Source organism: Melanerpes formicivorus, unplaced genomic scaffold (assembly GCF_026170545.1).
Source record: "Melanerpes formicivorus ecotype bairdi unplaced genomic scaffold, bMelFor1.0.p_v2 SCAF_8, whole genome shotgun sequence".
NCBI classification, from domain to species: Eukaryota; Metazoa; Chordata; class Aves; order Piciformes; family Picidae; genus Melanerpes; species Melanerpes formicivorus.
Window position 1 is genome coordinate 9748586 of NW_027142360.1, and position 12524 is coordinate 9761109.

The 12524-nt window shown below is 45.6% G+C and overlaps 1 protein-coding gene across 2 annotated transcripts; it reads right to left on the reverse strand.

The window, feature by feature from the left end:
- Positions 1-13: 13 nt before the first annotated feature.
- On the reverse strand, positions 14-6706 carry SPX (spexin hormone). 2 transcript variants are annotated; one of them, XR_010987752.1, is made up of 6 exons: positions 6574-6706; positions 6386-6443; positions 5303-5365; positions 4111-4197; positions 2375-2588; positions 14-48 (listed from the first exon to the last, which is right to left on the reverse strand). XR_010987752.1 is itself a non-coding variant. In XM_068141674.1 (5 exons), the coding sequence occupies exons 1-5, from the start codon at positions 6625-6627 to the stop codon at positions 2530-2532; spliced, it is 321 nt and encodes a 106-aa protein (XP_067997775.1). In that variant the 5' UTR covers positions 6628-6706; the 3' UTR covers positions 2226-2529. The 2 variants fall into 2 exon arrangements, 1 of the variants encoding a protein (XP_067997775.1); XM_068141674.1 differs by lacking the exon at positions 14-48 and having other exon boundaries at positions 2226-2588.
- Between the last annotated feature and the right edge of the window lie 5818 nt (positions 6707-12524).

Below are 12524 nucleotides of genomic sequence, written 5' to 3' on the forward strand. Positions count from 1 at the left end.
TTTTATTGGTTTCCTCTTGTCTTAGCATCCAATTTTGTCAACAAATGGCTTTGGGAGGAAATTAAAGTGACTTGGCTAAAGAGAATGGCAAAATATCCTTCAGTAATGCCATTCCCTGCCAAGGAGCAATGTCACAACATTCAAAGATAACTAACTCTAATCCTTCCAATTCTTCTAGAAGAGAACTAACCATGCTGTGAGGAGGCCTACAAGAAGGCTGGAGAGGTACTGTCTACAAATGCCTGTACTGAACAAGGGGCAATGGTTTGAAATTAGAGAAGGGGAGACTCGGATTGGATGTTAGGACTGAGTTCTGCACTATGGGGGTGCTGGAACACTGCAACAGGTTGCCCAGGGTGGTGGTTGAGGTCACCCGCCCTGGAGACGTTCAAGATGAGACTCAGTGTGGCCCTGGGCAGCCTGATGTATTTGGAGGTGTCTCTGCTGACTGCAGGGGGGTTGGACAAGGTGACCTTGAGGGTCCCTTCCAACCCAATGCAATCTGTGAATCTGTGAAATCCATCCTGAATCCCTCTGTCACACAACATATGCTGCTATTGAAAGATGCATATAGTCCTTAAAAACGAGCAAACAAGGACATTCTGATTTCTCCTGTTGTGCTCCACCATGAAATGACACAGATTATAAACAACACTGAAAATGCCTATAGCTCCGTGACTGAAATGAATTCCTCTGTTCCTTCAACTGTGTTTCTTTGTGTCCAGGAGGAGCAACATTGCAGTGGCAGTGAAATTAATTAATTAGCAATGTCATGAGAAAGATCAGAGGAAAGCAGCATTAAAAGATGAAGAGCATGACTACGGTTAAAGGTTATAATAATAAAACATCATTGCTGGGACACAAGGATCATGTGGCTGCCGAGGGCTTTCCAGTAAGACCACAAAACTGCACCAGTAATGTTAAAAATATCCTTATCAGCATGGAATGATCATTAATTTATCTCTAATTCCAGTTCTGCAAGTCAAAAACCAGGCCAACAACAAAGCACAACAGCAATGCAATTAACATTCTGTGTGCCTGTTGTCATGCATGACACAGGATTTGTAGCTAGCACACCACCACTAGCTCCAACAGCACTGTCACTGTGCATCCTGACAGCAGCAGTTGCTGTAGGCTATAGTCATTCATGAGGCCCTGATCCTCTAAGTCCTATCCCCATGCAATCTTTTACATGGCAGGTCTTGCTCAGCAGGGCTGTACAGAGTTTAAACTCATAGAATGGGTTGGAAGGGACCTGCAAAGTTCTTCTAGACCGATACCTCTGCAGTCAGCTGGGACATCCTATACTAGATCAGCTTGCTCAGAGCCTCAGTGAGCTTGACCTTCAATATCTCCAGGGATGGGGCCTCAACTGCCTCCTCGGGCAACCTGTCATTTCAAACCACTGCCCCTCATCCTATCACTGCAGGCCTTTGCAAACTGTCCCTCTGCAGCCTTCTTGTAGCCCCCTTCAGCTACTGGAAGGCTGCTATTAGGTCTCCCCAGGGCCTTCTCTTCTCCAGGCTGAACAACCCCAGCTCCCTCAGCCTGTCCTCATAGCAGAAGTGCTCCAGCCCCCTGATCAGCATCATGGCCCTCTTCTGGACTTCCTCCATCAGGTCCATGTCCTTCCTATGCTGAGCACTCCAGAGCTGGACACAGCACTGCAGGTGAGGTCTCAGCAGAGCAGAGAGGCAGAATCACCTCTCTCCATCTCTGGCCACACTGCTTTTGATGCAGCCCAGGCTGCCATTGGCCTTCTGGGCTGCAGGTGCCCATTGCTGCTTCATATCCAAATTCTCAGCCACCGGCACTCCCAAGCCCTTTTCCACAGGGCTGCTTTCTATGACCTCATCCCCCGGCCCAGGTTGATAATGAGAACTATTCTGACCCAGGTGCAGGACCCTGCACTTGCTCTTGTTGAACCTCATGAGATTCACCTGGGCCCACCCTCCAGCTTGTCCAGGTAAGTGGGTAACTGATGCAGCAATGAGCTGTGACTTAGTGGTGCTGCCTGTTCCCTGAAGTAACAGATAAAAAACAACCTGCAAAAAATAATCACTGGCTTTACAGTCAAAGATAGCTGGGTTGGTCTCATATCTGACTGACTTTATTGATCATCAGCAACTGATACAGACAGCAGTGAAGTGGTGAAGGAATTTACCTTCACCAGAAATGAAAAGGCTTCAATATACAGCTGAGGTGGTAAAATGTTTCCCAGTGACCACTGAAAAATTGGGTTTAATGAAGAAGTTGTTTTAAAAGCCAGTTTTAATCATCTTTTCAGGTAAGATGGTACAGTGTCTTTTAAGTTGGGGGTAGGACACAGACACTGGTCTAAACAAAGCAGGAACTTAACAAATACTGCCCTTACCTGAACAAACAAACTTTAATCATTCTAATAACTCTGAAGCATCCATAATTGTGCAAGGCATATGTACAGCAGCCTTGGGAACTGAAGTGAGGATGGAGGAAATACACAAGGCATGATCTCAGGGCAATACAAATGTTAAAGAACCTTGAGGTATTTCACCAGCTTGATAGTTTGTCTGTCAAGTAGCCAGGGTGATCACTGATCTCTTCGTCAGCTGTTAAGACAAGACACAATGGGGGGAGATGAGCTGTAGATAAAGGCAAGTTCAGTCAGACAAAGTTTTCAGGAGAGAGGTGTGGCTCAGACACAGGCCTGGGGCAAGGGGACTGCCTAGCTAAGAGATGCAGGTGTCTGAAGAAATAATCATAATTTCCCTCATTTTAAATGCAGGATTTCCCCTGTTTGCTGAAGAGGAAAGATAGAAACTGTGTCTAGAGGAGCACCATTTTTTTGCATAGACTCCCTGCTCCCAGCTCTGAAACAGTCTGTGCACCTGAAGAAGGGACAGGAACAAAGACAGAACACATGGACAGCATAGACTTTAGGGTCTGAGCCTGGTAAGCTGAGATGTATGCAGCAGATGATGCTCAGGATAATGGCTGTGTAGGAAAGGTGGTCTAAGAAGAAGCACAGCAGGGTGAGGGAGCTGGGGAAGATAGGGCTTCTCATCTAAGGAGGTGCAAGATGTGTAAAGGAAGCAGCCAACACAGGTTATTTAAGCCTGACTCAGGAGCTGGGTTTTGCAGGGGATCTGAAGGGGGTCTACAAGAAGGCTGGGGAGGGACTTCTCAGGATCTCAGGCAGTGATAGGACTAGGGGGAATGGAATGAAGCTGGAGGTGGGGAGATTCAGGCTGGCTGTGAGGAGGAGGTTCTTCACCATGAGAGTGGTGAAGCCCTGGAATGGTTGTCCAGGGAGGTGGTTGAGGCCCCATCCCTGGAGGTGTTTAAGCCCAGGCTGGATGAGGCTCTGGCCAGCCTGATCTAGTGTGAGGTGTCCCTGCCCATGGCAGGGGGGTTGGAACTAGACAATCCTTGTGGTCCCTTCCAACCCTGACTGATACTATGATACTATGGGAAATATGGGTTCTGAGGTTCTGGAATGAGAAGTGGAAGCATGTAGCAGGTGCTGAGGAAGCAGGTAGTGAGGAGGGAGATGGGAGGGTTAGATATTATCACTGGAAGGCTGGGAACACTTGAATGAAGGGATTTTTGAGGCTTTCAGGACTCTGCCTCTAAATGTCATTTGGACCCTTTGTCAGCTGTGCAAGGCACAGAGCTCTCAGGAGCCACATGTGACCCTACAGTTCCTTTCCTGGGGCTTTTTAGGATTCTTTTCAACCTTTCCACCAGGAAATAAAGGCAACAGAGGATCTCACAAGCAAACAATATTCTGCAGCAAAGGGAGCCCCAGCAGAGTCCTGAAAATTGAGGTTTGAAAATTCTGTTCAAAAAAGCCATTCCCTTAAATCTAAACCACTAAGAATCTGAAAACCAAACTAAAATCAGATCATATAACAGTTCACCTACTACCATTTATCTCCTTTATGTTCTAGTCTGTGTAAATGCTCACTCTAATATCTATAATACATATATGAGAGGAGATATGTATCATATTTCATTCCACTCTGTGGAATGATCCCTCTTTCAGATCCAGGACTTTCAGATCAATTTACTACACTGTTTGTAACTGAAATACTGATAACAAACACAGGGTAAGACAAAACATGCATTTACCTTCTTCTTGTGCCTTCCATAAGGAGCTAAGGATGAGCGCTGCAGCTTCAGGAAGAGAGAAAGGATTTGTGTTTTGGCTGCGTGTTTCTGGAAGCAGAAAAGCAGAGGTGCATGGTTTGTTAGCGTCTGCTGGCATTTACTTATTTTGTTCTTTTTTTATCTCTGTAACTGGAGACCCAAAGAGAAAAAGACATTGTTATCCCCTTTATCTTCCTAACATTGTTTGCTCAAACCAGCCTGGTAAAGGTCTAACACCACTTTCCAAAAGGAGGCTATTCTGAAGTCCCTTAGAAGGTAAAGAAGAACATTTTATTTTTGCACCTGTTCCTTCCTTTGCTACAGCATTCTGTTTCCTCCAGAAACGTTCTCCAGCATGGATTAATAGATTCATAGACTGATAGAATGGTTCAGGTTGGAGGGACCTTAAAGATCATCCAGCCCCCTGCCATAGGCAGGGACACCTTCCACTAGGCCAGGTTGCTCAAGGCCTCATCCAACCTGGCTTTGAACACCTCCAGGGAGGGGGCATCCATTCCCTCTCATTCTTTCACTACAACTCCTTGTCAAAAGTCCCTTCCAGGCTTTCTTGCAGCTCCCTCCAGGAACTGGAAGGCTGCTCTAAGGTGTCCCTGGGCCTTCTGTTCTCCAGGTTGAACATTCCCAACTCTCCCATCTTGTCCCCACAGGGGAGGTTCTCCAGCCCTCTGATCATTTTCATGGCCTCATCTGGACCTGCTCCAGCAGCTCCATGTCCCTCCTTTGCTGGGGGCACCAAAACTGGATACAATGCTCTAGGTGGGGGTCTCAACAGAGCAGGGGCAGAATCCCCTCCCTGTGCTGCTGCTTTCCCTGCTTTGGATGCAGCCCAGCACACAGCTGCTCTTTGGGCTGCCAGTGACCATTGATGGCTCATGGGGAGTTTGTCATCAGCTGGCACCCCCAAGTTTCAGAGCAGTCTCAACAAACATGTCATGTCAGAGACAAGATCATAAAGAAGTCTTAGCTTCACAGAATGGTTTGGGTTGGGTTGGAAGGGACCTTGAAGATCATCTAGCCCCAAATCCACTGCCGCGCGCAGGGACACTTCCTTGAATACAATTACAGAAACCAAATCACCTCCAGTTTCCACAGATTTCTCCCACAGACTGAGGACAGACTGATGTGTTCTGCCCAGCTGTGCACATGAACTCACCAAGCTGCATCCTGCCATACAGATTCTTTTGCTGGCTCTCATCAGAGATGAATCGACGTCCCTCTGCAAAAGCAGTGAAAAAGGGTGAAAAGAACCTCCCAAATCTTTGGAGATTGCTACTTTACAATCCCCTGCTTTGCAAAATACAAAATTAAAGCAATACTTTTACAAACATAAGAAAGACAGAATACACAAATCCATCCCAGGGTCTTTCCAAATGAGCAACATCCCCCCCTGACCCCAAAACCACAATCCATACTTTATTCCACACAATTGGTGTTTCAGCACTTGGCATTTTTATTGACCTGCTGTAGCAACTGAACGAGGGAAGAATTCACTGTCCATCCCTCACTCTTCATGACTGCTGTATGGTCAAAAGCCTTCAATCTTTTTGATGGACTATTAAGTCTTACATTTTAAAGGGACAATTCTGTTTTAAAATGGGAGTGGAACAAAGAAACAACAAAAAAATCAAACGGCATTACTTCCTATGTACCCCCAGATCAGCACAGAAGTACCACAGTGCATGATTTACTTTGAAGCATTAAACAAACAAACGCCACCAGAACTTCTTTCAATCACACTCAAGAGCTATTTGGAGCCAGGGGGGTTGAGTGTGTTATTATTGCAGAGTTGTAGAATACTCCTAGGTTGGAAGGGACCTCCAAAGGTCATCCAGTCCAACCCCCCTGCAGTCAGCAGGGACATCCTCCACTAGAACAGCTTGCTCAGAGCCTTGTCCAGCCTCACCTTCAGTATTTCCAAGGACGGGGCCTCAATTACCTCCCTGGTCAACCTGTTGCAGTGTTCCAGCATACTCAAGGTGCTGAACTTGCTCTCTTTGATTTCTTATAAATAAATAAGTTAATAACTAACTAACTAACTAACTAACTAACTAACTAACCAGCAATACCACCATTTCAGAGACAAGAAATAACTGCTTAGCACAGTCCTGCAGGCCTCGGCACTTAGAGCTCCACAGCATCCTCAAGGATTTACTGTTTGTGTGGAGCTAAGCAGATGAGGAATAGGGCAGTGGTAGAAAAAGTCAGCTCTTCAAAACAGAAGGAGCTTGGGACTTACGTGCACCCTTCAAATACAGCATAGCCTGAGGAGTCCAGTTTCTCCTTTGGAAATCAGCCTTCATGTCAGAAAAGAGGAAAGATGCATGTCAGTGCTGTGTGCCCTTCCTAACTAGTAAAAATAACTTAAACCTCACCAACCTGTCACATTCATGTATGCTGCACTTTCAGCCTAAGGGAGCAGTTTACCTGAGGTGCACTCCAGCAGAAAGATATGAAGGACACTGTCAGGAACAGAGCCATTGCAGATGCTGCCACTTTGCACAGCCCCTGTGCATGACAGAAAACACCAAGGTACAGGAAAAGCCTTTCAGATTGGCAGATCTCCTTAATTTCAGCTCTGAATGTGAGGGTATTTCCAGTAGCTCCTTTCTCCCTGCCTTACTGCCAAACCTCCTCTTGGTCAATGGCTATTTTAGCTCCAATACAGAGTGATCCTATGGGAGGATGAACGTTAAATCAGACAGACTTGATTGTCATAGTCATTATAAAGAATGCTGCTGAGAACAACTGTCATAGATTCATAGATTGATAGATTGGTTGAGTTTGGAAGGGACGTTGAAGATCATCTAGTTCTAACCCTCTGCCATGGGCAGGGACACCTTCCACTAGCCCAGGTTGCTCAAGGCCTCATCCTACCTGGCCTTGAACACCTCCAGTGAGGGGGCAACCATGACTTCCTTGGGCAACTTGTTCCAGTGTCTCACCACCCTCACTGGAAAGAATTTCCTCCTAGCACCCAGTCTGAATCTACCCTCTTCAAGCTTAAAGCCATTGCCCCTCATCCTAGCACTCCAAACCTTTGTAAAAGTCCATCCCCAGCTTTCTCGTAGGTCCCTTTCAGGTATTGGAAGGCAGCTCTAAGGCTTCCCCAGAGCCTTCTCTTCTCCAGGCTGAACAGCCCCAATTCCCTCAGCCTGTCTCCATAGGGGAGGTTCTCCAGCCCTCTGATGATCTTCATGGCCTCCTCTGTACCTGCTTCAGCAGCTCCATGTCCCTCTTACGCTGGGGCACCAGCTTATGGAGGTAAGGAACTTTCATGCTCCTATTTACAAGGGCATTATATCCTTTAGAAATGAGAATAATGTACAAACTAAGGGAGGTAAATGATACAAAATGTATCCTGGCTTTACCAAACCTCGAATCACAGAGCTGAAACAAGCAAATGCAGGGAACTTGCCAGTCCAAACAATCAAGCCAACCAACCAGGAGAGCAGATCACTGCTTCCTCAAGAAAAGAAAGTTCTTAAGATCAGCATCCTACTTTCATTTTAGAATAGAAAGAATAGAATAGAATAGAATAGAGTAGAGTAGAGTAGAGTAGAATAGAATAGAATAGAATAGATCAGACCAGTTTGGAAGAGACCTTCAAGATCATCATGTCCAACCCATCAACCAATCCAACCCACCCAAACAACTAAACCATGGCACCAAGCACCCCATCAAGTCTCCTCCTGAACACCTCCAGTGATAGTGACTCCACCACCTCCCCAGGCAGCCCATTCCAATGGGCAATCACTCTCTCTGTATAGAACTTCTTCCTAACCTCCAACCTAACCTCCCTGGCACAGCCTGAGACTGTGTCCTCTTGTTCTGGTGCTGGCTGCCTGGGAGAAGAGATCAACATGCACCTGTCTACAACCTCCCTTCAGGTACTTGTAGAGAGCAATAAGGTCAACCTGCTTGCACCAACCATGATCACAAGACAGGGGTTTTTGGTTGTTGGAGCTGTTCACCTCTGCAGCAGATGCAAATGGAACCAAGGAACATGAATCCTCTGCAAATAAGGTGCATCTGTTTGCTCGCACAGCCCATGTTGCTACTCATCTATTGGTAACAGAGATGGGCAACAGAAAGCCTCTATGATTCACAGGGGTTTATTTCATCCTGGGTTTGAGAGCACATTGTGCAATTCATCTTGTTTCAAATACTGGACATGCCCTGATATCACTGTGTCTATTTCTCACAGGTCATTTCTGAGTTAAAATTATGAAGCCCTCCCTGCAGTTCCTGAATACTCTACTCACATGAAAAAGCATAAATTGCAAACTGAATGTTCCCCGCACACACAAAGAGTCTTACTCACCTTCATACTTAGTTCAGTGGCAAATCTTTCGTCGTCTTTCCTTGGGATAATGTGTCACAGTATCTCCTACAGCTTTGAGGGTCCCTTTTTAAACCTTCAGAGTGAAGGTGCCCTCCCCTCTGTGGCAAGGCAGAGGGAGATCCTGTCAGCCCTGCAAATGGAGAAGCAGAAGGTTCTGATGACTCCTGAGGGAAACATGTAGTCTTGTAGGAAGTAGAGAAATGATTGAAAGACAGATACACTTGGAGATGCAGCCCATTAGCCAGGTGAATACCTTCTGAATACATCAGCATCGGCCCTGTGCATTTGCAACACATCACCTTCTTGCTCGGTGATCGATACCCACAGCCAGAACAAGCTATTAGTATGGATGGTGAGTGCTGACCTGGGACAATGTAACACATACCAGATTGCTGGCCATTGTGAGAGCTGGGAAAGGTAGTAGCTTATTCTCCAGTCATAACAAGGTCAGACCTTAGAGCCACCTTCCAGTACCTGAAGGGGGCCTACAAGAAATCCAGCAAGGGATTTTTGAGAAGGGTTTGTAGTGACAGGACAAGAGGGAATGGATTGAGGAGGACAGATTTAGACTGGCTATTAGGAAGAAATTCTTTACAGTGAGGGTGGTAAGACACTGGAAGAGGTTGTCCAGGGAGGCTGGGGATGTCCCCTCCCTGGAAGTGTTCAAGGCCAGGTTGGATGAGGCTAGTGAGAGGTGTCCCTGCCTATAGCAGGGAGGTTGGAACAAGATGATCTTTAATGGCCCTTCCAACCTCAACCATTCTATGAATCTATGAATCTATGTAAAAGGCAGAACTAAACTGTGCTAGGAGCTATTCAGCTGCCGGACAGAAGTGAGATATATTTCCCAAAGACTTAACAAACTATGAGGAAAGCACAGAGGAAATGAGAAGAAGCACCAGAGCCAAGGGTCATACATCTTAGGAGAATGTATAATAATCTCAGGACAGTGTATTTCATACTTGCTGACATACCTGCTGGCCAGCTACACACAACAAACAGCTACATCTTTTACTGAAGAGCAAGCAACAGGTCACTGCTGTCCTTATCAGCAGTTTAAAAACAAACAGGCCAAAAGACTGTAGCCTGGAGGCTTAGGGAAAGTTTGGGGAAGGTACACAGTCCTCACACAAGCCAGTGGTGTATGACCCCACGCAAGAACTTCTTCACCCACCTCAGCACTAAACTTCAATCCCTGAAATTGACTTTTTATCATTCACATCATCAGAATAAGCAGTCCCTGCCCTTTAGATCATCTTTATGAATAAGAATAGGTTATGTTCTTTCTAATAAGGGGTCCTGCTGCTACAGCAAGCTTCACTCCACTTCCCTCATTTAAGGTATTGATGAAATGCCAAAGTCACTTCCTCTTTTATGTGAATCACTGAGAAATGGCAGCACCAAAACTGAGTGCTTCATATACAGCTCATCTGCCTGAAGAGCTGTCATCTTTTAGTGTGTTCTGATCCATAACCCACTTAGAGTCTACTTCATTTTTCCAGAGTACAAGCTTGCATATGCCCATACACATCCACGTGGGGTTTTCAGTCAATGTAAACACGCTCAGTACCTGCCCTGCCTTCCCACAGTCTTGCTTCCTGTTGCTCTTTGCAAGGAAATCATGTCCCAAAGGCCATCCCAGAAGTGGTTAGTTTTCTCAGAAGAATGAAATGCCCACCTTTTCATAGGATCATGACAAGGAAGAGCTATGAAGGGAGAAGAAGAGTCAAAAAGAGCTCTTTGAATCACTTAAGTAGAACTGACAAACTTGGATTTCTTTGTTCTGCATACAGACTTCTCACAGATCTCCAGGAAGGTGGTGTTGAAATAATTTTCTCTTTTTTAAACACCAAAATTACTTAGAATCACTGGGTATAGTAAAAATAAATTAATGTAGGGCTCTTAAGTCACAAAGGCACAGAGGATTTGAAGGAAAACCAAAAACCTTTAAAAACAAACAAACAAACAAACAAACAAACAAACGTTTGAGATTTGGTTTGTTTCATCTGATGTCTGTGTAAACTGCTGTCTGAAGCCAATGAAGAGACACAGCCCGTGGCTCTTTTATGTCCTGTTTCCTGTAACTCATGAGGAGTCATTCAGCTTCTAACCAAAAGCAGCTAGTGGTGTTTTAGGTGCTGTAGGGATCCTGTTTGCCCTTCAGCTGCTTCTCTGCAAGTCTTGGGTCTCTTGAGCTCACGATCACCTGATCCAACAAGAAGACACTTGAGGTCTTGACCTGTTCAGTTCAGCTCCTTGCAGCCCCCCAGGCAGCCTCAAGCAAGCCCCAATCTCTACCAGGAGGTGAGTGGGACCCAGGCAATACAGCCAGGTTCTGGAGACAGCAAATCAGAACAGCTCAAACTTTGCAAAATGCTCAAAAGATAAGAAAAGCCAAAGCGGTCTTTTGACAGTGTGGCAACAACATAAATCTTTCTCTGCGCCTCCCATTCTCTTCCCCTTCTCTCCAGTTCCGACAGAAGGGTCTGAGCAGGTTGTGTTCACAGTTTATTCTGTGTTAATTTGTTTCACTGCAGTGGTAGGAGGACCAGAGCTTATTTTCAGGGGCAAACACTTTCTGTTTCTTCTACCACAGGAGAAGCCTTGTGAAGAGAATATACTTTACACTGACTAGTACCAAAGGTAGAGGGGTAGTTCTCCCAGACTCAGTTATATGTTTGATTCAGGCTCTGACTTTGGACTTTGACCCCATATGTTCCACTCAGACTGGGGGGGAACTTTGTGTCCCAGTTCTCTATTTGCCTTGTAAAAGCTGCTGACTGGGCAAACCTTACATGAAATCCATCAATACATTTAATGTCAGCCTTTTTATGTTACACAAACAGGGTTTTCAGCACTATTTATCAGAACAGGCTCTAACTTACACAGTCATAGAATAGTTTGAGTTGGAAGTGACCTTTAAAGTCATCTAGGCTAACACTGGCCACTGGGAGGTCCTGTGCAATGCATCCACTCAGGGGGTGAGACTTCCAAAAACCAATGCAAGAGGGACCAGCTTTGATATTATTGAATAAAGAACTTTACATGATTCTAAACGTGGAAACTTCTGACTTCACCCTCCTCTTGGTTTCTCCCCAGAGCCTGGCCAGGGCCCAGGGAGAAACCAAGGGACTGACTTTATTTGGCTCCCATCACACACCCCCTTACAAGGCCAGACATCTGACTGCAAGGCCTTGACAGTCTGCCTCTAAATAAGGCAAGTTATGGTATTTCATAACTATATTTTGTCTGAGTTTTTCACTACTAATCATACATATTTCACTAATAACCAGATACTAGTGATCAATCAGAAGCAGTAATCAACTATTTTTAGCACAACCTGTCAAGTGATAGGACTAGGGGGAATGGAATGAAGCAGGAGGTGGGGAGATTCAGGCTAGATGTGAGGAGGGGGTTCTTCACCATGAGAGTGGTGAAACCCTGGAATGGGTTGTCCAGGGAGGTGGTTGAGGGCCTGTCCCTGGAGGTGTTTTAAGACCAGGCTGGATGAGGCTCTGGCCAGCCTGATCTAGTGTGGGATGTCCCTGCCCATGGCAGGGGGGTTGGAACTAGATGATCCTTGTGGTCCCTTCCAACCCTGAATGATACTATGATACTATGAAGATAGGAAAAAAAAATAGGAGTGCTGTTTTAATGTGAGAGGTTTCCTCTTCAAATTGGCAAGATAAAAGTCTTTCTATACACATAAATCTCTCAGAGATAAAAGAGAAGAAATCATCACCTGGACTGTTTTGATCTCAGAACTTTTACCTCTCTATTATTATCAGTTTTACTCCTGGAAGAAAAAGTGTCTAGTCAAAAATGCCCATCTGCTGATCAGATCAGAACCGATGGCATCAGCTCCGTGGTCTTGGGTAATGATGCCAAGTTTTCACTTTCATTTGCCAGTTTTGCCACAAAACAGGAATGTCAGCTCACTTCCACATTTTGGGGCTCAATCACAAAGCACCCGGAGAGCAGCACTTCTTTCTTTTTTTGTTTCTAGGAGTGCTGAAATGGCCTGTGGCAGACT

What these genes read in the sequence shown, in the direction of transcription:
- SPX (XM_068141674.1), bottom strand. Translation starts at nt 6,627, where the DNA reads ATGGCTCTGTTCCTGACAGTGTCCTTCATATCTTTCTGCTGGAGTGCA. An exon ending in TCTGCTGGAGTGCACCTCAG is followed by an intron (nt 6,444 to 6,573) that starts GTAAACTGCTCC and finishes TCTGACATGAAG; the next exon opens with GCTGATTTCCAAAGGAGAAA. An exon ending in GTATGGCAGGATGCAGCTTG is followed by an intron (nt 4,198 to 5,302) that starts GTGAGTTCATGT and finishes TTCTGCTTCCAG; the next exon opens with AAACACGCAGCCAAAACACA.